The following is a 27,694-nucleotide window of genomic DNA, read 5'->3' on the forward strand; positions in this document are numbered from 1 at the left end:
CTTTGTTGGAAAGTCCTGTTGACTGCTTGGGAAACATGCCTGTGCTGGTGCGTTCTCACAGGTGCCACAGAGGTACAATAGTTTAGTCCGCAGAGGTCCCTGGTACTAGCCCACCATGTGCATTTTGCACAAATCTGGTTTAAAAGCATGGGCAGTAGAGGCTCATCTTCCCTGCACCTCCTAGCAGGCCAAGCATCACTGTCACTGAACACCATGCTTGCTTCCTCTTGGAGCATCCTTTAACACAGGCCCAGCCATTCTTTTTATTATAAAGATTTATGCTGTGATACATCCATTGGGATTATCAAGAATTTTAGTCCCGTAGCAACTTTACGGAAATTTCACAAAAGTTGTGCAAAGCCATCATGATTACTTGATGTAATAGACAAATGCATATAGATTTAGAATCAAAATGTATATTATAGTTCCTTTTCCTTGTACTTTTTTTTTTCTAAGACGGTCTTGCTGTATAACCCAGGCTAGTCTCAAACTCATAATTCTTCTGCCTCAGCCTTCCAAGTGCTTAGAATTATAGGTATTTATGGATTTATATCTGACTTACTAATTCTCACAGTTAAAGACATTTCGTTGCATAAATTAACATTTTTTTTCCTTAGAGACTTCATTAGGATCTCTATATGTTTTAGGAAGTTCCCACAGCACTAGGTTCTCCAATGCCCCTCAGTTCTGACTGTCTCTTCCCACATTCCTCCCCTCAACCACACTTCCACTCCCCCTCCTGACCTGACCCTTCATCCTGTCATGCCCCTCCATCCCTCCAGCCCTTCCAAAGTATTCGCTGTCTTTAGAAATATTTATATAAAATTACTAAAAGTCATTACCAAATTCTATTATAGCCATCTATACACATCTCTACTAAAGGCGGTTGATAAGTCTTTGGTGGCTAGTCTTTGTCCCATTATAGCAGTTTATCTAATGAAACCTTAATTTTCTTCACTGATACAGTTTGCAAAATTGCTGCTTTCCCTGTCCTCATGGCCACATTTTATGGTTTTTATGTCTTTTTTCAAAGCATAGACTTCCAGAGTTAAACCCCGGAGTTGGAAGAAGCTTGAAAATGCCTTGGGTTGTACCTTCATTTGCCTATGAGGTCATTTAGACAGGGACTGGGGGAAGAAAATGTGAACTCGGCCAAGACTTCAGTAACAAACCCCATAGACTGCTGGCTTCATCAGCCGAGGCTGATTCCTAGTGGTGGTTGGGGAGCTAGATGCCTGTAGGGCTGGCTTCTCCTTCGCTTGTAGATGGTTGCCTCTTAATGTGTCCTCTCATGGCTTTTCCTCTGTGTTCATGGACCCCTGGTTTCTCGTAGTGTATCCTGATTTCTTCCTTTTGTAAAGATACCAGTCACATCACTTAGGATCCATCCATGTGGATTAACCTTAATGATATTCTTCTACCCTTGTGCTGGAGATCGAATGCAGAGCCTGGCCATGCTAGCCAAATACTCTACCACTGAGCTGCAGCCTCAGACTCCTTAACACGGTCTCCAGGCTCTGTCTGTAAACACGTCTATACTCTGACGGTCTAGAGACTTGAGCTTCAACACTGATTCGAGGAAGGGGACACCGCTCATCCAGTCACAGTTTTCCAAGTGGATAAGCTTAGTCTGCCAGGAATCAGCTGGCTTACAACCTAGTGCTTTGCTTTGGTCCAAGATGTTGTTGACTCTTGGCGTCACTATGCATTCAAATCCTCTGTTAGTCTCAGAGATCATTATTGGGAGAGATTAAAATTACGCCATTCCTGTGACATCACAGGCTTTCGTTTATACTTAATCTGAGCGTCTGCTTTGTGCCAGATGCTTTTCTGAGTTAAGCGAGCTACAAAAGTAGGCCTGTGACTAGGATGAGGCACTTGAGGGCCTGCCCTCAGGCACTGATGTCACAAGGGCGCCAAAAGTTGCTAGCCAAGATGATGGATATTTTGACGTCACATTTAAGAAGTCAAGATTATGAATGTTTTAGAAAATCTACAGTGAGCAAAATATGAAAAGTCTGAATCAAGGTTTCTGGTGTTCTCCCTTCCATCTCAATTCCAGAATAGCTTGACCACACTGTTTTTTAATCTTTCCTGTCTTGGACTTTTGAGTTTGTTCGTTGTAGATTGTTTCACACTCATTTTGGGTCCTGGTAATAGGTTCCGTGCCCTGCCATTCAAATGTATTGGTAAGCGCTCTTGAGCACTCTCTGTGTCGCTCTCCTATGTAGCTGGTCCTTGCTCATGCGCTTTCTGCTTTCATTTGGGTTTACTCCCTTGACACCCCCAGCACCCCTGTAATCTCTGTCATACCTGTAGCTAGGAAGGGGCCTAGTGTACCACAGACCGCCCTGTTCTCTATGGCTGCAAGGCCTCCTGGTGGGGAAGTGGTTGTTTTGGTAGCAAGAGCCCTAGGCTTGAGATTCTAGTTCTGGGTCTGTTCCTACACAAGTGACTTGGCTCTTCAGTGTCCCTTTCCCCTTTCTATGACATGGACATAGTAACCCATGGTCAGCCCTGTTGTATTTCCCGACTGATGTGAATGTGTGATTCCTTCCTGCTTTTAGAACTCTGCAGCTCCCGTACTGAGCGTGTGGTTTAGAAACCCATCCTGGAGGCTGACAGATTGGACTTCTTGCCACTGTGATTGCCTCCTACCTCTGTGGTAGGAATTGTTCAGTTGAATTCATCATGCCCAGAACAGCAAAATGAACTTCTTAGTGTGGAGACCCTGGGCTTTCCAGAGAATTCTGATAAATCTTGGTGACTCAAAGAGGTACCATCAGTAAGTAGAGGCAGCTAGGTAAGAACGTGATAGGGGAAAAAGAGCCAAAACAAAAACAAAACCCACAGTCGACACACCAGTGCTTCCAAATTAACTGGGCTCAAGTCAGTTCTCCCAGACCTTGCGGTCTTCAGAGCCAAGGCAGGCACAAGAGTTGTGGTGGCTTAGCAGTGGTTTAATTTTAGGGGCTCTAGAACCACATAACATTGTGGGTTGGGAAGAGAGAGAAAGCAAGCCCTTTGGAGGCTCCTGGAGGACACGTGCAGCTGCTTCCAAGCCACAGTCTTCACTGCTCACAATCCTGAGGCAAGCCCACCAGGGAGTGCCCTAACCCGGAGTGCTGGACACCGAGTCCTCTGTAATCAGAGGGCTATTTATACAGTCCTCTATGAAAAGGCACTTGGATCACATTACTGCCGGTGGCTTGGGAGTGCTTGCTACTAAGCTGCTTTGCTCAGGGCCACTGCCCTAAATGCTTCCTGGAGAGGGGAAGGGATCCTTGCCTCCAGGTATTTATGGCTCAACTCCTCATGCTCCCTCCCTCCCCCTGCTGGTGTGCGTGCACAAGTACTGGTGCAGAGGGTTATAGTTGTAATGTAAAGGAAGACTGAAATACTAAGGAAGGCTTTGATAGACTGCTTTATTGCTGTTAGTACTGACTGACAAGTATTTCCCATGGAAGTATCCACATCCTAAACTTTTAGATTTATTTCTCCTGGGTCCTGCCAAAGCCCCATGACTGTGGTGCATTTACATTTTTTAAAGGAGGACACTAAGGTGCATCGGGCTTAAGTGGCATGTTGAGGGTCATGTGATTGGTAAGGAGTAGAAGAATCAAACTCCCTGTGGTTTCACAATCCATGCCGTGTGGCCCCATGCCTCCAACTTCGGGCTCTGCTACTTGGTAACTTGCCTTTGTTTCATCAAGGTTGATTTGTAATTGAGTGTACTCCTCAAGGACTGCTGTGTTACTCAGGCTTTGGACAGAGCTGGACACACTCATCATTCACCCTTCTTGTCACATGTGACCATTAACTTGGTTTTCCATATCCATGGATTCATCCCATGGATTCAACCAACCTCTGATTGATAATTGAAAAGTTCACCTGCTTGAGATATGTACAGATGCCCTTTCTTGTCTTTATGTCCTGTACAGTATAATTAATGGTTTACCTAGCATTCGCATTGTCTTAGGCATGCTGAGTAATGTAGAGACGGTTGAACACAGGACACTTTCAGGTTACACACAGGCACTGTGTCTATTTCTATAAGGATCTTGAGCAGATTCTGGTATTTGCAGGGAGTTCTGGATCAAACCTTCATGGATTCTAAGGGAATATATCCTGCATTGTTATTCTAAAAATTTTTTATCTAACCAGCTGCATCTATCATAGTCTCACCAAGGGAAAATGTTCGTCAGTGTTATTCTTCAGTAACTGGAACCTTGATTTTTAAGACCTGTGTTTGTCCGTAAGTGCTATTGGAACTTTTTCTTTATAAGAAATGACTATCCAAACTTCCAACCTGACTCTTATGGACCGCAGTTCCATCTCTGTTAGGAAACAGCCAATAGCCCAAAGCACCCACTCTGTCTACAAAGAGCCAGTTGGCTAAATAAATTAGTGAACACTGGTTTGATCTCACCTCTCACATCAGCAAAAGGCAACCCTGTTGCTGGTCAGAAGAAGGTCTTCATATGTGAAGTATGTAAGGATCTGTGTGAAACAAACATGCAAGTCTCATAACTGTCAGAGGAGCTTCCTCTTGGAGACAGAGTGGGGCCTGAAGTATAAGGAAGCTTGCTTTATCTTTCATTGAACCCTCCTCATTGGATGTCCATTTCAGCCATTTGGTAGATTAATAAAGCACAGAAAGCCCCACTGTAACCCAGGTGCTTCTTGGGTAGGTTTTCTATTGTTTGTTAAAGCCAAGTTCGATGTAGTTAATAAGTGATGGCACTGTACTGAGAGGTGCCCTTTGTGACACTGTGTGTGTTACAGCATGTAATATTCTCTATGACAAGCTACCTGTGAGGGGAAGCCTTGAGAGAAAGCTGCAGGAGCAGAACGTTCCAACCGACCTTAAGGGTCAGTGAGAAGCATCCCACCCCAGGTTCTGCCCTGGGGTCAGGCAATCTGTGTGTCTCATTGACCCCACTTACACCTCCTCCAGCTCCTCCAGGGCTGGGCCATGATTCATGCTCTGGCCTTGAATCATCAGGAAAGGGTTTATAAAAGCCAGGCTTTTCAGGAAGATTTGTAGTGCTTTGAGTGGAAGTAAAGTTTTGGGGGTAGAGGGTGGGCAGAGTCAGCAGGGAGTGCTAGGGGACAGGGCATGAGGAATGGAAGCATAGAACCTAGAAAGTGATAGGATTTCGTCTCACACTAGCCTTAATCTTTAAGTTCTGTGTTCATGCGGGCCGCTGTACACCCAGCGCGTCTTTCCCCTCAGTGCTCCAGCGCTATTTTTGACCAGTCCCTATTTTAGTCTGGCACACAACTCTCCATGTCTGAGTGAGTTTGATGCTTTGGCCTTCTGAGGATTGTGTTCTCCGTTTGTCCTGACAAACAACAGGGGAACCAATGGTGGTGGAGATAGCTGCTTACACTGAACTAGCTTTTTTTCTTTTTTGGAGTAAAAATGATCTAAAAGTAAGCTAGCCATGCAGTTAGTTCCTGTCCTTTGGGCTCCAACTGTCCTCTCCATAAATCAAGCAGCCCTGTTGAAATTAGAGCCTGCTGCTTCTGACCTGTTGCTCTGGGTCTGCGCATCAAGACATACAATTCTCTGTCAGTCTTTAGCCTGGTCTACTGCTTCTGCATAATCCACTCTCAGCAGGTTCATGGAGATGGGAAGTGCTAGCAGCCCCTTCTCCTCGCTCATTCGGGTCTGTGATGTGTATGGAGTGGGGTGATCGCCCATATGTGTAGAGGGCTGGCCTGGCACCAGGTTTCTCAGCTGAGGCTCACCTGCAGGGATCCGTACTCTTTCTTTCAGGTTCGGAGTCAGGTTATGATAAGCAGGCAGGAAATAAAGCAACCTTGCTGTTTCCTGAGATGATGAGTGGTCAAGCCTGTCTCGTGCTTCCTAGCCTGTGAGCTTGCTGCTTTCTGATGTACCTGTCATATTTGTTTGTCTCCTGGCTGTGTTACACTGGTCATATGACCCCAGCCTCGGTTTTTAAATGGACTGAAATTTACTATCATGTTGGAAATACCGGTAGCTGCTATCGACTCCGAGTTGGTGCTGTGATGAAATCCCAAAGTGCGTTGTGTACGGGCTGTAATTACAGAGCAGCAGCCGGTAGGGAGCATTAGGAACCTAGTTCTCGAGGCTTCCCTCCTTCAGCCACGGCCGCTTATTTGTGGTGACCTCGGTCCAGTTACGTTGTTTCGGTGTTTGGCTGCTTCATTGGTTTACTGGGATGTTCTTGGGATCTACCTGGAGGTGTCTAAAGATGAGATAATACATGGAAAAGCTCCTGGAGCAGTACCCAACCTTGTCTCTAGAAACCACTCCTGTTATTGTCACTATCTCTGCCATCCTGATTTCCAGAGAGCCTTAAGAAATGAGCTCTTTAACTTTATTTATTCGCTTCACATCCTTCCCCCTCTCAGTACCCTCTTATGCCGACCCTTAACCCCCCACCCCCTACCCCGGCCCCGGCACATCAGGTGGCTGAAGTACTAGGCACATCTTCTCCCACTGTAGCCAGACAGTCCATTTAGGGGAACAAGATCCACAGGCTGGCAGGCAACAGATGCAGGAGATCCCGAACCCTACCCCCCACCCCACCCGCACCCCCCCCCCGGCTCCAGTTGTGGGAGACCAAGCTGCTATATATGTGCAGGGGTCTAGGTCCAACCCATGCTGTCCTTGGTGATTCAGTCTTTGGGAGAGCCCAAGGGTCCAGGTTAGTTGACACTGTTGGTCTTCCTATGGAGTCCCTACTCTCTTTGGGTCCCTCAATCCTCCTCCTGACTCTTCCCTAAGACTCCCAGAGCTCCGTCTAGCGTGTGGCTGTAAGGTCTGCATCTTCTTCCGTTGGCTGCTGGTGGATCCTCTCAGAGAACAGCTTGCAGGGTGCTGTGTTGGCAGCAGGTCTCCAGCAGTTTTTCTCACTCTGATAAAATGTGAGGGTCATTTCTCCTCCTCATCAGCACGCTGCTGGGCACTGAGAAGATTTATTGGTTGAGATTAGGAGTGATGAGCGTTTTCAGTGCCTCCGCACTGTGATGGGAAATGGCAGGGCAGGAAGAGATAACAGAGACGCAGGATCTATGTGAGTTAAGGGGCAGTCAGATAAGAGACTGTTAAAGTAATTAATTGTCTATTTCCACAAACAAGGGCTCTTTAAGTGGAGAAAGGATTTGCCACATGATACAGACCTGCCTTCTCCCTGCCAGATGCTTCAGACATGGAATTAGCGAAACAGGCGTTCTGTGTCCTACAGTCAGTAATTGCCAAGCTTCATCCCTAACTGACTTTGGCACTGAAGAAAGCAAATGGGATAATTCAAGCCCCCACCACTTCTATTCATTTCTGAAAAGATGGCGGCCAGCCAGATGATTCAAACAAGGAGCCAAGCCATGCCCTTGTTTGAATACAGCTGTCATTTCTGTGGTCTTGTCCTCAAACGGAGTAAGATGTTTTTTGTAAGATGTACCTCCCTTAAGAAACTGGGGACAAGATAACCAATTTTATCCCCTCAGTCCCCTTGTTAAATCCTGTTTCCTTCTAGCCTGTCCCATCAGAAGCCTGAACTTTGTGCCTTGAGTTTCTTAAGTCTTTTGGGGCTTGCATTGTAAGTCTGACTTTGGATTTTCTTCCCAGATTTAGCCCTGCATGCCCACATAAAGAGGCCAGGTTGTAGAGCCTCTGGGGGCAGACAAGGCAGGCTATACTTTGGCTTGTGGACTTTCTCATCCATTAAAAGATATCAACTGTGGAAATCTGGATTTAGACTATCGTAATGGGACAGGCTCCTGGAGAGTGAATCTTGTCTGCAAAGGAGTGTCAAAATGTCTGTTTGCAGAAGTGTGATACACTTGTTTTTGTTTGTTTTCTTCAAACGTCACTGAGTCCAACTAGGCTGGAACCTCAAATACATGAGAGTGTGAGTCCAGACCCCTAGTTACATTGGAGGAGGTACACTGGATGCCCTGGAATGCTACCCTGGAGTGAGCAGGCCCCTGTTCATTCTCATGTTGCCCCTTGCCTAGGGCACAGTGCCAGAATATGTAGGAGGGATCTGTTCTTCCTGTCTTCCTTTGTGACTGCTTCAGTTTACCACGATCATTTCTGTTGATGGTCATGGGAACACATTTGGCTGGAACCTGCATCGGGGCCTGTTTCCACTTCCCTTGTTAGTCTGGCTTCTGAGCCTGATAGGAAGCCACAACATAGTTCCTGTTTTTGTTTACTTCTTGTCAGGGGTGTGGTAGGTGATTAGTGGTTTTTGACTTCACGCGGCTCATCTCCCTTTAACAACTGATTCTAAATGCCTTACCTTGTACCTTATGTCTCGTCGTAGCCTTACTATGTTAGCTACAGCACTGGCTTGTTACTTTTCTGTGGTTTCTGACTGCTGATGTCGATGCTCACAGTGACGGACTGCTTCTTGTTCTTACAGGTACCTCAACAGCAATGAGCTGACAGCCGTGCCATCCCTGGGCGCTGCCTCCATGCACGTCCTCTCCCTCTTCTTGTAAGTGGTGCCACCGGGCGACCCTGGGCTGTGGGCTGGGGCTATGGTGGTCACTGACACTTGGTTTCCGATACTTCCTGGCCTATCTTCAGTTGTCTAATAATGATTATAGCAAATACTGTATTTTGCTTTTTGGGAGTTTATAGAATTACAGGTTGAAAGTTTTGCTGCATTTCTAACTTGGGGAAAATTAGTCTTTTTTCTTTTTTAAACCCCCTGCCCAAAGTACATATAACAGATCCCTTGCTTTTAGTAATGGAAGCAACTAACTTGGGTGATTAAACTAGGTTAAAAGACTGAACTTACACCAGTCTTATCTTTGTATAGTGAATTTTGGTAAACCCAGTTTACTTTTATGGCCCTAAAGAATAATAAAGTACCTGCAAAGCACTGGAACCATACTAATAGTGAGGAGTTCTCTGTCGCTGTCTGTAAGGTGAGACAAAGCCTCTTGTTTGTTTGCTTGTGCGCCTCTGTGACAAAGCACCTGACGGGAACAACTTACGCAAGGAAGATTGATTTTGGTTCAGAAGGGTTTGATCCACCTTAGGGGCTGCAAGTGGTGTAGTCGGATTGGTCTGTTGCAGTAGGGGCTTGTGGCTGTCCAAATGCCACAGAAAGACTAGGACCAGAGTCCTCGTCACTTCCAAGCACCTGCTCCTAGTGGTACACTCTGCTACCTAGGCCCAGCTTCTAAGAGTTTCACAAGCTCCCTAATGCCATCAGCCATGGTTCAAACACTCAAACATGAGTCTGTGGGGGACAGTTCAAACTCAAATCATAATACCGTGTGTCACTGTAGACAAAACATTCAGGGTCTTAGCCAAAAAACGAAGAGGAGGGAGCTTTGAAGGTGCTGTCATTTAAGCTGCTTCTAGCCTTTTCTGTGGATTAAGCACCTGGCTTCACTCCATTCCTGTGGCATCAGGTGAGGTGACACAGGTTTAAGCTCACTCAGTGGGCTTTCCAAATATGCCCTGAGTATAGTAGAGCTCGCTACCTGGTTTTCTGGCAGCTTCCCCGCAGATTTCCATGTGTTACTGAACTTCCAGTCTCCCGCACGTTTCTCTGTATCCCTCTTATTTGCTGGTTTAACGATTCATCGTCTCACCTGTATACATTGTTCTCTCAACACAGGCTCAGCAGGCAAAGCTCTTAGCAGGAAGTCAGGAAGATGGCTGGTGTAGCTTGCAGATTTGATTCTGGCTGGCCACAAGAGCTGTGTTCAGGGAACTGTGCCCTTTCTAAGGCCTGGTGGCTTGCAGGAGAGCATAGGGATTAGAATGTGGCTCTCTCTTGTCCTGGAAAAATGACTCCCCCTCTCGGAACCTCTTTTCCCTCATTTACACATTCTTTACACATTCACCATGAGCAAGGTCAAGACCAAAGGAGAGTGGAAGGAACTTTGATAAAGCATGTGTTATCCCATGAGACATGATACACGTCCACTGCTTCTGGCAGGTGGCTTGCCAGCTCTGTGGACCTTGGTGTAAGATTTGTGAATCAACCTTTATTCTGTGAGGTGCTTTTGTGAATGAAAGCTGTATCCCTTTTAGATAGGCAAAGGTCTGTTTTTCTTTTTGTATCTACTTGGCCTTTGTGCTTAGTGTCTGGAGAGTGTTTAATTGCTGGTAAATTAGGTCAGTTAGCCTTATGTGAAGCTAATTAGGGATGTGATAATCCCTTGTGTTCACAAAGCACAACACTTGAAGATGCTTATAACTTGTGGCTCCTGGAAGCCCAGGTTCCACTTCCGTCACAGGCCTTATTTAACAAGGGCTCGGCGGTCTCTCGCCCACTCATTAGATACAAGAAATTCTGCATTCAGTTCCTTGCTCCCTACTTGGTGAGGAAGCCAGGGGGATTAGCTCCCCAAAGTCTTGTTGTTGCAAGACAGCAGTAGAACGGATGCCGGATGAGAATGCCCTCACGGGTGATTCCAGGCCACTTATTCCAGTGGCAGCAGGGCCCCTGGCATAGTCCCTGGGCCTGCGAGTCTTTGAAGTTTCTCTTGCTCTACTAACTAAAAGTTGGTTCTACTCTTTGGCACCAATGCCAGGGAGCAGTGGGGCTGTTTGATCCTATTCCTCATCTTCCATTGGACCATATTGGAATATGTAAAGCTAATAGAGCCTCCTTTTCTGTGTGATTCAGTTTAGAAAATACAGGTTTGTGTTGGCAAATGCTTCATTGGTTTTCTCTTGTCTCCATTTGACTTGGGCAGTAATTTCTCTGAAACTAGTAGTTGAAGGATATCTTCTCTATTCTGAAACTGCCTTTCTTCCTGATTAGTTAGCAGTGTGACCCCAGTGTGACCCCCGGGAGCATTATTATCAGCCACCTTGCTGCCAACAGGTGGGCAGTAGGTCCACTTCCAGCTTCTCACTGTCCTTCTGTGGCAAAGCACATACCCCGACCTTGTGCCTCAACTGCTGCGACTTCTGGGACTTGAGACCGTAGTAGTAGGTTCTGACTTTCAGTGTGGATACCTGCCTTCTGGATGCAGCTTTAAAGTGAGCTCCTGCTTCTCTCATTCAGGACTGAGTTCTCACACCACACTTCCCTTCTTTCTAGGTGTCCACCTTGGGAAGGCCTCATGGAGGAGGTTCCATTTCGTGCCTGTGTTTAATATCAGGGCATCAAAAAGAATTTGAAAAGCTGGGGTCATCTGGCACAGTTTTCATTGGTTATTGCTTTCCGATTGAAGGGATCTGAGTCAATTAGCAGGTTTGTGAAAGAGCAGGACTGCTTGCATTAATGTTGGGACTAACACCCAGCCGTTTGTCCTTAGTGACAGAAAGCATGAAAACCCAAGGGAAGCTTTCAATAGGACTGGGTTGGAGTGAGGGAGCTCATTTCCTAAAAATGGATCTCAGAAAAAGAAACAGACTTTGGTTAAAAAGGAACAGAATCTACCAGCAGATCTTTATGTTCATGATAAAAATAATTTGGGGCGGAGGAGTTCAGGAAACTCAGGTTTTGATTCTCAGAGCAACAGTAACTTTGTCTGACGAGTCAATCCCACTTGTGTTGAAGGTCTATGCTTCTCCAGCTTGGACCAATGAACAGTGAGAGTGGCTTCTCACTCATCACTGCAGAGTAGTGCAGGCTTCGCTCTGTCTCTTCCAACTCCGGCAGCAAATTCCCCAAGTGATCTTTTAGAGGCTGCCGCACTTCTCCAGGTGTCGAACACTTCAGACTGTGACTTGTCACCACGCCATGCTCTTTGTTCTTCTCAGTCTGTGTCCTGGATGGGCAGGACACCTGTGCAGCAGATAACTACACAGAATTGTTTGTGATTTTGTAATATTGCTATTTAAAGTTTATGTTGTTTCTTGGAATGCTTCTCTTACATGTATTATTGTTACTACTACTATCACTTTAGCTCACATGTGTGGTTGTTATATGTCCACATGCCTGGTGCTCATAGAGCCCAGAGGACGGCATTGTGTCACTTGAAACTGGAGTTATAGGTGATTGCGGGCCGCCCCGTGGGTACTGGGAGTCAAACTCAGATCCTCTGGAGGAGCGGCTAGTGCAGAAATCAATTCATAATGAAAGTGTAATTGGAAATAACAGGGAGAGAGCTGTGTTCCAGAGACACCCTCCACTTTCTCGCCCACTCCCGCCATGAACACATTCCCAGAAGCCAGAGGTTCGGGGGTTTTATTCAACTTTGGAAAATTATGCCTGACTTCAGGTCCTGAGATAAGACCCTCAGTAATTCAGCTTGAAGCACAAGCAAATTTGTTTTCTCTTTTCTTCTTATTCCTTTTCTTCTTTGTTCCTCCTCTTCTTCTCTTCTTCTCCTCTGCTGTGTATTATGTTTTTAGAGACAGATCATAGTTCACAGTCACAGGTATAACTTGCCTGGATATAGAACTCAGTTGCTAATATTCCTGAGGTGGGGGTTTGTGCATTGGGACAGGAGCGTTTACCCTTCACCTGAGATACAAGCGGAGGAGGAGGGGCCCTTGCCTTTGACTTTCCCTAGCTGTCTTTCAAACTTCCTGTGAGTACATCCCCAAAAGGCCAGTATTTGCAGACACAATGAAGAGCTCATGGGGAAAAAGTCTCTAGCACATGATGTTTATCCCAGGAAGGATGAAATAATGCTCATCTTTATAGCTGAGGCTGACTGTTAGATGGGGGGTTCATTTTACTCTTGTTTATACAAAATATATTTAAACTGGGCGTTATGGGGTATGCACGGTTTAGGTAGCTGTAGCTGCTCCCCTTGTGGGTGTACCAATAGCCAGTCACCAGAAGAAAGACAGTCAAGGGTGTTGAAAGCTGGCAGCCCTGATTCAAAGGTTCTGCTTGGGACAAGATAATTAGCTTATGTTTTCCAAGGTACTGTTAGCCCGCTGTGGAGGAAGGACCACTGCCTACCTTTCTGTGAGATGTGGGGGAGGAGGCCAGCCTGATGTATTCTTCCCAAGCCCATTAGACTTTGGAAGACAATAAACCAGACATTTCCTGGTGTCACCTGTGTGTCACCTGTGTGGCAACAGGCATCTGTCTGCCTGGAGGAGTGGGCTTCAGGTGAATACTCAGAGAGTTGAATGGCAGGAGACATGATGTATTGACGAGCTTGAGAGCCATGGCCGTTATCAGTTTGTTGTTTACAGGTGGCTGAGTTGGGGCTCTCCAGCTGACTTTCCAAGGTACTAGGGAGGGAAGGAGAGGAGGAGCAGTCTTGTGTGTGCCCCCACCCGGCAGGACACATACTGCCCCTGAACAGACGATTAGAGCCCGGTGGCTGTTGAAGGCCCACAGGAGTCAGGTTTGATCTCACTCGCCTTACCGTGAGTATCAGCATCTTTTAGATCCTTGTCCTCACCTAAGCCTTGAAGCACCTCTTTGTTGGTGAGGCATGCAGTTCTCTCCTTGCTCTAATGGGTCCCCTCTTGTCTTTTCCAGCCTTGAATTGTATATAACCCTGCCATTTCTTCTTGCTTTCCCAGCCTTCTGCCCTGGGAAGGCTTTAGTCCTCACCATTGGTAGGCAAAAGGGATAGTGAAGAACCAGCCTGCCTCCGTCTTAGGTGTAAAAGCCATCTTATAATAAGACAAACCAGGTTCACTCCTGTTTATGATTAGACCTGTTTCTCAAGGATTGGGCTATGCCCCCTGTAACCCTAACTACAAATGGTTCTATACTGCCGGTTTCAGGTAGCATCTTCACTTCAAAGGGTTGCTATGGCTGCCTTGTTGCAACCACCCGTTGTTATGCCCACCTTGCAGCCATGCCTTTGTTTCAGGAATCATTATGGCTAACGTGTTATGCTTATGTTCTGCTCCTATAACCCTCCCTATCTTTTTTGCCTGCCAACTTCCCATTTGCAAAGTCTTGTCTTCCTCACATCCAGGGCTGCTCTCTGAATTCCGACCCAGGGTGAGCCAGGCAGTCCCAGGCACCTGTGAAATGAAGCTTGCTTTGGTTTGCTCTTTCTCCTCACAGTGCTCAGGTTTAACAATAAAGGAAAGCAGCAGGGCATGGGCTGGTTCCTAATGGACTGGGCAGTTGTACGCTAGGCCTGTGCGTCTGGGGAGGCTCCTGGGAGGTCCTGGGAGAAGCTTAGTAACAACTGGTCTGTGCCTTCTTTTCCTGAGGAAAACGTGTACCTGCAGAGAAAGAGAAAGATAATCATCCTACAAGGGCTGGGTGCTGTCTGAGGTACTTCATGTCACTGATGGATGCATGGCGGGAAAGGGTTTCAAATGAAGAGTCATTGACCAGAAGTAGCTTATCCTGTCTGTGGTAGCAGAGTGGAGAGGGAGGCATCAGCAATTAACACAAGAGCTGAAGCCAGTTGGCAGAGACTAGAAACCCCTCCCCCAGCTATAGGAAACAGAAGTTAAATCGAAAGCCCACGGAGCCCTCCAGAGAAGGTAGTGAAGGGCATGGGCAAAGGGCCGCCAGGCTTGGGGCAGGAAGCTTTGACAAATCTCAGTCCTGTCCCAGCTGTCCAGCCCATTCCTGTTCTTAGGAGTGCCTTTCACTTCCTTAACACACTGTCCCCATTTCTATCCCTGTCCGTGTATCCCTACTGTAATCTTTGTTTATGACAAGGACTTGGAAATCTCAGTGGGTATCCTGTGGACTCTGATCCGCAGCTCTAATATTAGACTTCCGTTCTTCCCCTCCCTGAAGCGGGTGTAATTTACCACTGTTCAGCGAGTGCAGTGAAACCCTGGGCATTCGGGGGTACTTGTAGGATGATTAGGACATGGCTAGCTCTACTTTGGGGGGGTCAGTTTGCCTTTCTGTCTTTTTTCTTTGTCAGCAAGCAACTAACTGTTAGGCAAGCTAGCAAGCTTCTGTTGAGAGGACCTGTGGACTCAGGACTGCAGCCTCATCGGATGCTGAGTGCCACCAGTGAGCCTCAAAACAGAAAATTAAATATCTACTTTAATCAGAGATCAGCCCTGTGTCCCAGCAGCTTCCCGGGATTCTGCAGTGCAGACGTCCTTTTGCCCCCAGTTGAAGTGAGCCTTTCTCTGGGAAAGGAGCCCATGTGGCCTGCCTCCTAGAGAGCCTGCCAAATTACACACAGTCATGACTGGTCATTTTCCTTCTCTCCCCCTCCCTCGACTTTGAGAGTGGGGGTGGTGGTAAGCCAGGGAGATGAGAGGTACATCTGCAAGTTATTTGCTGAGAAAGTGAAGGGAACACCAGCTGCAGAGCTGGAGGAGCCCAGGCAGGGGGGCGCTGGTAGAATACCAACGTGGTCATGGCGGTCCCTGCCTTTTTGGGAACTCAGCAGCTCAAGAGTGCTGATATTAGTTAGGCCTTTGGATGGTGTGTGTCTCTCTCTCTCTCTCTCTCCTCTCCTCTCTCTCCTCCCTCCCCCTCCTCCTCCCTCCTCCCTCCCCTCCCTCCCCCCTCCCCCCCCCTCCTCCTTGCTCTCCCTTTCCCTCTCCCTTTGTTCCTCCCCTCCCCTTTCTCTCCCTCTCTCAATATAGTACAGGATCCAGTGGGAATACAGGCTGCTCCTGATGGCCTGAGAAACCAGGGAGGCCTTGGAGGGGAGGAGCCACTCCTTGCTGCAGCGGGCTCTGAACACCCTCCAGGGCTCTGTGACATGCATCTTGGAAGCAGAGCTGCTGTGGTTGCACAACCTCCGTGTGAAAGGGGCTGGCTCCTGCCCACACCAGCAGACTCATTCCAACTGGGCCATTTCCTTCTCCCCTCCTCCCCCTCCCCACTTCCTGCAGGTGGCTTCTCTAATCCAGTTAGCACTTGGGGAAGCCTCTAGTGCATGTGCACCTAATCCGAAAATGGCTGGCTTGACTTTGACCTGCAGCATGACCTTGCAAAGAAGGCTGGGCCTATTGTGTCTGCTCACACCTGGGAGCCATTTTCAGCTGCCCTAGCCCAAGTGGAAGAAATGTGTTCATGTTTATACCAGGCCTTTCTTTCATAAGGCCTGCCATTGTTGGGCAGTATATACGGAATGCAGAATCAACCCACTTGTGCAGAGGTTAACAGTTTGTAAAGACAGGCTAGATGACTTGGTATATTGGCAGGCATATGAAATAGACATTTTTTGAATTAAAAAATGGTCACATGTTATCCTTCCACCTTTTTATATATAAAACAATGATAACAGAGTTGCTGTGTTTTGGCATTGTCCTATGTGCGTTCTGAGATGCACTGCTGTAGTCCAATGGATGCCAAAGGCACGGAGAAGGCAAGTGTCTTCCCTGAGGTTCCTCCTCTCTACATCTCAAGCGTGCTCACTTTGTTCTGGAATGTGTGGTCTGGGAGCTTAGGGGGGTTTTGTCGAGTCCTGAGCTGACATAGCAAGTTGTATTAGGTGTGAGAAACCTCAGAGTGTGTGCAAGATGCTTCTGTCCAGGTAGTGTTTGCTTTACCCGCACTTGTTGGTCTCAGGTGAGCTCATTTGGAGCTCGTTTGGTACCATTCTCATTAAGGATTGCAAATCCGGGGAAAGGCTTCATGCCTCTGCAGTCAGGCTGATCCTCCCCATCCTCTCACGTAGCTGGTTCTTCTGGGGGGTTATGGCTGTCAACTCCTACAACCAGGGGAGTGATCTTGGTGCCAAGCCTCTGCAGAGCCCCAGCCTCCTTTGTGGTAATGCCAGCAGAGTTGCCCGTAATGGGGACCTGCCCTTGAAGACATGACTCTAGGGCAGATTCCGGGGCAGTTTCCTCACTTCCTGGATGTATTTCAAACCCAAACAGCTGAGGCAAAGGTGCCAATTTGTGGTTTCTCTTCCCAGCTTCTTAACTGGGTGCTGAGTGAGTGTGGGGAGGCTACAGCACTGTGGCACCCTGGGCCCTGTCTGCAGGGCCAACAGCCTCTGCACAGCTGCTTGGGACAGTGCCTTGGGGGATAAAAAGATACTATCCATGGGAGGGCTGCTGGGAAGTCAGTTCTGGAACACACGACTTTGTGGTGAAGGTAAATGGGGTCTCCTTTCTTCCTGCTGTCTCCTGTAGCTTCAGGTTGGGGTGAGGGCTCGCGCTTTGTTGCTATGCTCTGAGGCTGTTGGTTTCCTTTACCTGAAATCAGGAGGCCTGGTCTGTCTGCCTGGAATTGATCTTACTTGCAGATATTCCTTCGGGATGATCTTTTATAAACCTGTTGGAGTTTAGAGATTGTGTGTGTGTGTGTGTGTGTGTGTGTGTGTGTGTGTGTGCGCGCACGCGCGCGCATGCACGTGTGTGTGTTCATTCTTGGCTTTCTGGTATATTGGTTCCTTTAATGGAATCTGTGCAGTAGATTTCTCTCACTCCACCAGGCCTTCTGTTAGCCGTGACTGTCCTGGCATTTTGTTCTTGTTACACTTTTTACTTTAGGGTAATTGTTGATTGACAAGTGGCTGTGAGAAATAGGAATTCTCCGAATAGGTCTAGCTCCATTTCCTCAGTGGTGCAATCTTGTAAAATTTCACAGCCAGGGCATTCCTATCATACAGTCAAGTCCTAGAACATACCCATGCCCACTAAAGGCCGCCCGCATGCTCATACCCACTTCCTTCCTGCTCCCACACCAAGGAGCTATCGGCTTGTACTGTTTCTTTTCAAGTGTTCAGCACACTCTGTTGGGATTGTCCTTTTGCCGAGTGTAGTTCCCTGGCGGTTGGTGGGCTTGTGTGTTGATACTTTGTTCCTTTCTGATAGCAGGTGTATCCCACAGTGTGGATATACCATACTCTGTCTGATCTTTCACACATTGAAGGACATCTGTGGGTTGTCCAGGTTTTGGTTGTTCTGAATAAAGCTGCTGTGACCATTCATTTCTCTGAGATAAATGCCTTAAAGTGCAGTGGACAAATTGCATGACACCGCATGTTCTGTCTGACTGTTTGTTTGTTTTAAAGAAACTCCTGCACTCTTCCAAAATAACTGTGCCATTTTATATTTCCACAAGCAATGTATAAATAACACACTGGCTTCCCACCCCCCCCTTCTGGTTAGCATTTGGTTATATATATATTTTTCTTTCTTTTTTTTTTCAGAACTGAGGACCGAACCTAGGGCCTCGCGCTTTCTAGGCAAGCGCTCTACCACTGAGCTAAATCCCCAATCCTGTATATGTTTTATTTTTTAATTCTTTGGCCATTCTGCTACCTTCTTAAATCTGTAGATATAGCTATATTTCATTGTGATTTAAATGTGCATTTCTCTGAGGGTCAGTGTTGTTGAACATTTTCTCCTGCTTTATTTGCTACCTGTGGGCTATTTTATTTTTTGCTGTTTTTGGTACAGCCTAGGCTGGCTCTGAGCTCCCACTTCTCATAGGTGTGCACCCCAGTGCCCAGCTGCCTGTGAATCTTTTTGCTGAAATGTCAGACTTCTTGCTTATTTTCTTTTTTTTTTTTTTTATTATTATTAACTTGAGTATTTTTATATACATTTGAGTGTTATTCCTTTCCGGTTTCGGGCAAACATCCCCTCCCCCCCCTTCCCTTATGGGTGTTCCCTCCCAACCCTCCCCCCATTTGCCCTCTCCCAACAGTCTAGTTCACTAGGGGTTCAGTCTTAGCAGGACCCAGGGCTTCCCCTTCCACTGGTGCTCTTACTAGGATATTCATTTCTTGCTTATTTTCAAACTAGTTATTTTACTTTTCTTTTTAGTATTTGAGTGGGTCTGTGATAGATGTGTAGTTTGAAAATGCTTTCCCATAGTCTGATATTTGGAAGTAAAGTCCAGTACCTTACTTTCTCGCCTTCTGGATTGTGCTTTTAGAGTCAGGTCTAAGAATTTGCCTAGTGCTAAGCTGAAAGATTTTCTCTCGGTTTTTTCCTCCATATGTTTTGCAGGCTTACCTTTGGCATTTAACTGCACAATGACATGCTTTAAAAGCATGTAGTTCCAAAAAAGAAACGGAACATGTGTTTGCTCTTGTGGGCCTGCAGAGCAGACAGGATTGGGTCTGGTGTTCGGGGGTGCAGAACAGTGGCATTGACTATGGTGTTGCCCTGCTGTAGCAGTCGTGTCCTCTATAGGGTGGATAAGGAGGACATCATTAAAGGACCAACTTTTAATCCCATCCTTGACTCTCCAAGTGCACTTAGTTTGTATGCTGAAAGGCTTGGGAAGTTGTGTGCTAAGAGAGTCTAAAGCTTATGATCAGGAGATCAAAAGTCTTCCAGATGAGGCAGGAAACAGGCCTGGTTTTATTTTTAAAGGCACAACATGGTATAACTCCCCAGAGGGAGAGGACTTTGTCTTAGAGGCTGCAGCCAAATGCTGAAACAGCTTCTCTGCCTGGAACTGCAGGGCTGTTCCAAAGCTGGCTTATGGATCTAGGGGAATGTTTCAGTGGCAGGCGGCCCTTTGGTGGCCCCTGAAGAAATTTCTAGGACATCCTGGCTCCAGTTCGCTTTCTGTTCTCTTCCTGTGCCTCTTCTGCTCACAGAACACCTGTTTGCTGGATGACTCCCGGCCAGGATGTAGCCTCTGAGTTTGGATCTAGATGAACCTTGCCTGGCATGGCTGGGACCAGAGGGTGGAAGGCTTCTCCTTGGAGCATGCTTCCATGCCATCATGCTTTCAGCCTAGGAAATGAGAGTTACCCTCCTCATCTGTGTAGGCATGGGGAAGCTGACCACCTTAGTCATGTTCAGTGTATATAGAGGAGGTCTGATGCCCTAAAGCAACAATGTGTTTATAGCTTGTGGGCTAAGGGCAGGTGTGTGGGTCACTGGGGGTACATATACAATGTTTCCTAGTTTCATTGCTTCCTCAGCATCGGTAGAAACAGGTCCTACCACTGTTCTGATCGCATGGTAGCCCAGCACAGGGGATGCTTCTCTCTGATGGGAGGTTCTGGGTCCTGTCCAGTTATAATCTCTTCCCCAAGGATCTGACTACTACCCTCCTCCATCACATCCCTGAGAGTATGGGATTTACATTCTGAGCTCCTGTGTAAAGTTATTTCCATCTGCAAAGTGAGAAGGCCAGCCTGTCTGTGGTTAAGCTCCATTGAGTTTAATCCAGGTTCCAGCTACAGTGACTTTTTAAAGTGTCTACCACCTGGAGTAGGCTCACATGCTGTGAGGCTGTTAGGCTACAGGGTTTTATAGGAGACTCCAGACTGCAGTACCCAGAATCCTCATCTGTGACCAGTGCATACATAGTGAATCAGTGAAGGCCATGCCCCATACATACTCCTTATCTAGGTATTTCCAGTTAAAGATTAGGGTCTCCTGAGGGCCAGACTGATGGTTCAGGGATAAGAGTCCTGGTTGCTCTTCTAGAGGACCAATATCAATTCCAGCACCTACACGACTCCAGGCCCAGGAGCTCTGGTGTCCTCTTCTGTCCTTTGCAGGCACCCTACACATGTGCACAGATATGTAGTCAGAAAACACAAAAGCCATTTCTACACATAAAAATAAATACAATCTAAGAAAATAATTAAAATGAAAAAGATTAGGTCCTACAGCTCAGCATCTAATTCACATTTCACTGGTTTTTAGTTATTTTTTTAATTAGCTTATTTACCAGATTGAAAAGCAGAGTGGTCATTGTGCAAAATAGTAAGAATGAAGATTTGGTTGCTTGTCAGACTCTGGGCGAGAGCTCCGTCCTACTTTTCTCTGTCTAGGACTTTTAGAGTGGTCACTGTGCACACCGATAGCCCATGTATCCTGCCTTTGGCTTACACTGGATAGACGGCCTTCTGGTATACACTGGTATACACTGGCTTACACTGGATAGACGGCCTTCTGGTATACCTGACAACCAGGAATGACATGAAGTGTGCCATGTGAAGGAGTCTCTGCTCTGATTGGAATGTGATATGAGGTCACCATGTTGTTTCTCATCCTAGTTACATCTGTTTTCTAGTTCTGGCTGGTGAGGTCAGTAGGAAGAGGGACCACAAGAGCTGGTGACAGAACCCATTGGCTTTTGGGCTCCTGATGTTCCCCACACAAACTAGCATTTGCATGTGTGTGTGGGTCTCTTTGATGAGAACCCTTGCTGGATATATCCCTTAGTGGAGAGAGACTGTTCCTTATGGCTGCTTAGTCAGAGTACCTGGAGTTTGTTGCTGACCTTAAAAAGTTCTCTTCCTATCTTGTAGCAACTTCCATCTCCTACCTTTTCTCCTTCTCCATCCCAGTAACAGGAAGAGAAATCCATTTAGCACACTGCTAGGTGCAAGGGACTGGGCAGGAACCTGGGCACTGCCTGGCTCTGTCTGATGTCGTTGTTCAGACTCTGGGGGCTGGGAGAAGCTGTGTTCCTCATTGTTCTGTAGGAGTTTTCTTTCCTACCGGCATGGGCCATGACCTTGACCACGTAAGAGACTGGCTTTAGACTTGTTTACTGTAAGTCAGGAGAGGCAAGGCTAGTCTTGCCGCACCCTTGGCCCTTTGGTTGTGCCAGGGATGGAGGCTTGACAGCCTGGCAGTCTGCTATGGTCTAGTGGAGGAGGGTGCAGGGAAGCACCGTGGGTGTGCTAGGGTATGAGGTAGCATATGTACAGGTAAAGGTGGCTAGGGTCAGAAACAAGGAAAACAATTTTTGGGGGAAGATAAAGCTGAGAGAGCATCTGGGGGCCATGGTGGTGGCCTTGACCAGGAAAGAAAACATTTGTGGCTTTTCCATGTAGGATGTCTGTATGTAATGAAAATTCAGATGGCCTTCTGACTCTGACAGACACCATGCCCTGCCCAGATATTAGGACAGATCTCCTCCTGCAGGCCTGGAAGGAAGTGCAAGCCTTTAGAAAACCCAGGCAGTATTGGGGATCCCAGCCTGTGTCCCCAGGGACTAAAGGGAGATGTGGCTTTCAGAAAACACTGGTCAGTGGCATCTGACTAGAACCCTTCTGAGGGAGTGGGAAAGCATTGTGCTGGTGACATTAGGATGACAGCCCACTGTCCCGGAGCCAGGCAAAAAGAAACAGCAGCTAGCCTTGCTCTCCCCACCTCTTCCCACTGTTTTCTTTAAAATCGCCTATAGGTTCCTTACCTGGAAAAGAAAGTTAACTTTCTGCTTTTCTTTTAATTCCTCCTCTTTGTTAAAAAGTGTCAGGCTCGATGGTTTTTCCTGTGCTTTTTCCTACGTAACTGTCAGGAAGTTGAGCTGGAGTCGTAATTCACTTGTTTGCTAAACAAGCCCTGGTAGAGCGACTTCTCTTCTAAGCATTTTTCTGGGAACGGAGGGTCTAGCAGCTAAGAAGAGAAAGTGGAACCGCCCAGCCAGTGTGCACCTCGCATTCGGCTGCTGTGATCTCAGGACTACATGATCCCTAAGGAGACTTTTTTGAGGTGGGGGCTGACTTGAGACGGTTTCACTTTGCAGCCCAGGATAACTTTGGGGTCACTAGGCTGGCTTCAAGTTCAGTCTTCCCCTGTCTCATCTTCCAAGTGCTAGGATAATTGGCACAGGCCATCCACACCTGGCTGAGATTTTGTTTTTAATTAATATACTTTTAGAGCAGATACAGGCTTATAGAATCGTTGTAAAGTAGAGAGCATTCTCTAGCACCCCCTTCTACCCCATTGGTTGCTTTCCTTGTCTTCCTGGGGTCCATTATTAATACTTGATGCTAAGTAAATACAGACTGACACAGTGTCTCCTGGAGCTGCACCTCTGTGGATCGAGATGTGCAGTGACTCTCTTGAGACTCTAGTTGTTTTACCCCTCCACCTCGCCTTCTTCCTATCCCTTTTGGAAACTACTGATACCTTCCTGTCGCGGTGTTTTTATCTCCTCAGAATTTCTCAGAATGTTGTTCTTCAGAGTGTGTATTAGGAAGCCTTTTCACATGGACCCTTTTTACCCAGCAATGTACATTTTCCTGAGGAATTCTTTGTTACTGTTTTATTTGTGCATCTTTATATAGGATGCAGCAACACTGACAGTTACCTCGTCCTCACGAACCAGTTTTCCCCTAGGCTGGGTCCTTCTACATCCCGGCTTCTCACCCTTCCTAATGCTGCAGCCCTTTAATACAGTTCCTCATGTGGGGACCCTAATCATAAAATTATTGTTGCTACTTTATAACTGTAATTTTGCTACAGTTTTGAATCACAATGTAAATATCTGATATTCAGCATATCTGATATGGGGACCCTTGTGACAAGGTTGTTAGAACCCCCAAAGGGGTTGAGACCCAAAGGTTGACAAACACCTCTGTAGACTTAAATGATGCTGTCTGCTCCTTGATTGTGCCTGGGTTTCTTCTTTGTAGACCTGTAGCTTCTAGCTCAGTCTTTGTAAGCTGGTAGTGAGAAAACAAGTGGAATCTGCTGCAGCAGTGTCCCTGAACCATGCGTTCACATGGGTAAGCGACATCAGGTCTTTTCTTTTCAAAGAGTTAATGGAAACTGTATGGTGAGGACCCCCAAGGGGGTCAGTGATCCTGAAGGAAGTGAGCCGGCTGGCCGGGAGGTTGGTTGACACACAGCCCAGTCCTGCCTTAGGAGGGTTGACCCTGCCTGGCGGAGGCTGTTTATCCTGCCACTGGGCTGCTCTTGTTTTTTATCCAATCTCCACCTGAATAAACAGATTCAGAACGTCATCTGCAGCCAGGCTGAGAATCTGCCAAAATTCCCCAGGGAACGGGTGATTCACTAGCAGCAGGGGAAGAGAGAGGCCGTGAGCAAGAGACCTGCTCGCTCTGATTCTCACTTCCTGTCCACCAAATCATCTGGGCTGGACCGTCTTACAGGATACTGGTGTCTTCTAGGAGGTCGTCAGTTCGCACCATGGGACAGATGGTTTTGGTTTTGTCTTTAGGAAGATGGTTATAAACTAGGATAGTGGGGGCAACAATACCTCTGATTGTCATGTTGAACTTTTCTTTAGGTTGGCCTTTGAAAGCTCTACTGTGCTCATCTGCTTTAAAAGTCTCCTGGGCCTTGCGTTGAGGCTGCATAAAGGCATTAATTTTAACATTGTTCTTGCCAGCTTGTACCTTACACATGCTATCATCACTGTGCACGTTGTTAGTCCTCATTTAACAGCCTAACAAGGGGATCAGATGAACTTCTGTGGTCATGAGCTATGCTCCTAATACTTAAGTTTTTTACACTTATTCTGAGATGGATGGATGGACAGATGGACGGATAGATGGCTTTTTCAGGATCCAGTCTTTAGTAGTCAACTTCTGCCATGTGGGTCCCAGTGATTGAATTTAAGGTTGCTAGATTTGGCAGCAAGTGTCTTTGTCTGTGACATCCCTTGTAACATAACAGGTTTTACAGGAGCAAGGTGTGACTTCCGAAAATGCTTAAACGAAATAGCATAAAATGGGTACTGAACAAACCGTTTCTCAGGTTCGTTTCAACCTTGGAGAATGTAGTCTACAAGAAAGCTACCAGCATGTGAGGCTGGAGATGTGCATGCCTGATGACCATGGGTAATGTCAGGACTGGCCCTTGCATGCCTACCAGATACGCACCAACAGGCATATTTGGAAGGCTTTCTTATGTTCATGGTTATGATTTTCACAATAGTCCCAGCTGGAAATTCTCCAGTGCTGGTTAAAAAATGTAATGGAAAAAACAAACAAAAACCAAATAACTAAATTAAATTTCAATAGAAATACCATGCTGTCATTTGGATGGAGACTCAAGCTTTAGGAGGGTGAGAGTAGTGCCAGCCTGGGCTATATACCTAGATTCTGTTACACACACACCCACACAAACACACGTACACACACACACACACACACACACACACACACACACACACACACACCTAGATTCTGTTGCACATGCACGCACGTGCGCATAAACGGGCAAACACGCACACACACACACACACACACACACACACACACACACACACTCTCTCTCTCTCTCTCTCTTCTCACACACTTCTCAGTAGAAAAGAGCAGTCTGAGTAGATCTCAAATGTGAGCGAAAGTAGCCAGAAATACAAGAGTTTATGTGGAAGGATTTTGTGTATATAAAGCATAGAAATAGACACAATCATTCACGGTTGGAAGAAATTATAGGATTGGTTTGAGAAGAGTTGCAGTTAAGAGAATGTCAGGAGGTGGCAGTTTTCTGTCTTGATCTGAGTGATGATTCTATATGCACTTTTTAATAAAATATGCTGAACTCTGGGTGTATAACTTATATATAAAAGTATCGGCGTGACTTTTATATTGTAACAATGTTTTTAAATAACCAGCTGCTAGCATCATGGCCTGCTCAGGGGTGCCTCGTTCTTTTGAACTTGTCATCTGCATTCTGGGTTGCTATGGAAGTAAAGGTCATCAATGATTGGAAGTGAGGACTAGTGAATTGGCCGGCTTCAGTCTGCTTCAGAGTAATTGGGACAGTTTTAGAGAGACACAGAGTGTGGCTGTCTGTGCGCCCCACTCTTTCCGTCATGAGGCATTTGGATGCAAACACCCCTCTGAGAAGCAGGAGGGCCTCTCAGTGCTGCACTGTTTTACCTTCAGGGAGGCTCTCTGGTTGTCTCACACTGTGCCAGTTACATGTACTGTGTTTTAAGCTGTACCATAGTTTTCCGTGTCACCCGTGGAAGCCTTCAGTGGTTCTGACCAGACTTTGAGTGCCTGCTAAGGTTAAGCCAGTGGGCGGTGTGCCAAGTGGTGAGTCTCATAACCCCAGAGCAGAGCCATGGTGTGCAAAGTGCTCCACGCAGTCAGAGTTGCCCTGGTGCAGGGCCTGATCAGCTGTCTCCGGGACAGCTGTGGGAATGGTGGGCTGAGAGAGCTGAAGGTCTGCTGGGCATGTTACAGCTTTTTTCTCCTGTTCAGGTCTAGATTGTGGAAAAACAAACAAACAAACAAAAAACAAACAAAAAGCAGTTTTCTTCAGAGGTTTTGTCTAACTTTAGTGATTTAAAATTAGGGAAGATTTTTGTTTCTTAAGAGTTCAGTCGTCATAATGGCTTGAAAGAACTAAAGGTCATCAGTGATTGGATGTGAGGACTAGTTGGCCGGCTCAATCTGCTTCAGAGTAGTTGGGGCAGTTTTAGAGAAACGTACGTACTCTGGGAGCTCACTGTGTGCTCCATGGTGGTGCATTGGCTGAAGTCTTTCCTTCAGCTCCAGGATGTAACCTGGGTCATCTTCAAAGAACAAGCCAGAGCTGGGAACCTGGGTTTCATTTACTTCTGAAGAGCTGGGAAAGACAGGCCCTGAAGAGTGCAACCAGAGGTGTCCAACATGGGCGAGGAAGAAAGGGAGGGTTCCTCCGCAGAGGGATGTTTAACACAATTTTGTAGGTAGCTAAACCTGGTAGAGAAAGGAGACTGACAGACAGTTACAGAACTGTACCAGACCAAGAACTAGAGTCTCTCCTAGAAACAGAAACCGATTGCCCTGCTATCAAGAAGGTAGCAAATAGTAAGTGCCCAGTCTTGGCTGCCGCTTGTCTCTGTGAGTAAAGCTTCAGTAGAGCACAGCCACACCGACTTTATATGTCTACGCTGCTTGGACACTGTAGAAGCAGAATTTGAGTAGTTGTCACTAACATCACATGGCTTACAAAGCCTACGTTATTTACCACCTGGCCTCTTACAGAGTAAGTTTGCTGGCACAGACAATGAGTGGGTGCATAATTTCAGGAACCAGAAATCTCCACTCGACCTACCATGTCCCTGTGCCTTTGATCCACTCACCTCTCCTCCTGGCTGTGATCTCGGACATAAGATCTTTTCCACTGCTAAGGGGACTTCGTGAACCAGGCTTCACAGGGCGGAGTGGAACAGGTGCCCATGATAAGAAGTCTTAAGTGCTCCTCTGCGTGCCTCGGTATGTTTTACTGTCTAATTTAACATCAGCTCTGAAAATGGAGCCAAGTGGAGGGAGGGAGCTTACCATGCTTACCCTCCTCCTTTGAAGACTGATATTATTTTTGAAGCCTTTAGCAGGTGTTCCTGTAACAGACTTCTGCTGTATCGAGTTTTCCTTACCCCAGAGGGCAGCCTCAGGGGTAAACTAACACTTGATAGAAATGAGTACCATGTGACCGGGCTACCACCCTCTACCCGAAATTCCTGACTGCAGAATCACTGGCTTTGTGAGTGTTCCTTTGATGAGGCCATTGCTGCCCCCTGCCTTGTACTGTCCTTTGCTTTTGTAAAAGGAGCATGTAGCCTTCTGCAGCTTCACTTGCTCAATGAGGAGACAGAGGTAGTCGTCTGACAGCTGTCTGTAGCTAGTCTTCCCTCCAGTGTGAGTGAGGCCTTTGGTTCCATCTGTCATGTTTGCCTAAGCTTGGTCCCACAGGTCCTGTACCCATATGCTGTTCACGTAGAACCCTGGGAAGTTGGAACTGGTGGAAGCCAGTTTACATAGACCCATCAGAGTTCAACAGTAAATAGGTAGGGGCCGAAGAGATGGTACACCGGTTAAGAGTACTTATTGCTTCTCTAGAATACTCAGGTTTGATCCTCAGCACTTAAAACTACTGTAACTCTGGTTTCAGGGAATATGAAATTTGTTCTGGCTTCTGTAGCACAGGTACTTAGAAGGTACAGTGGCATACATGTAGACAAAACTTACCTGTACACATAAGATTAAAAAGAAATAGCCAGCGAGTATGCAAACAGAGCCAAGCTTCACTGTGTACCTGCTGGGAGAACCTTAGTGGGCCAGGCCAAGACTCAAGGTCTTCTGGGTTTGCCTCTCACCTCCTCCTACATTAGTTGTGACCTCAACTGAGTAAATTCCAACAGAGCTCTGAGTCTTCATTGCTCTGAACCATCCAAGTAGAAATGGTGGTCGT

General features: G+C 46.7%; 1 protein-coding gene across 1 annotated transcript in view; it reads left to right on the forward strand.

The window, feature by feature from the left end:
- The window catches only part of Lrig1 (leucine rich repeats and immunoglobulin like domains 1), a 101,897-nt gene that overhangs the window by 38,159 nt on the left and 36,044 nt on the right, over positions 1-27,694 (forward strand). The window contains exon 3 of the mRNA XM_032906048.1: positions 8,418-8,492. Coding sequence (XP_032761939.1) covers positions 8,418-8,492 — 75 coding nt within the window. The remainder of the gene's footprint in view (positions 1-8,417; positions 8,493-27,694) is intronic.

The sequence above is a fragment of the Rattus rattus genome, chromosome 6 (assembly GCF_011064425.1).
Source record: "Rattus rattus isolate New Zealand chromosome 6, Rrattus_CSIRO_v1, whole genome shotgun sequence".
Lineage (NCBI taxonomy): Eukaryota > Metazoa > Chordata > Mammalia > Rodentia > Muridae > Rattus > Rattus rattus.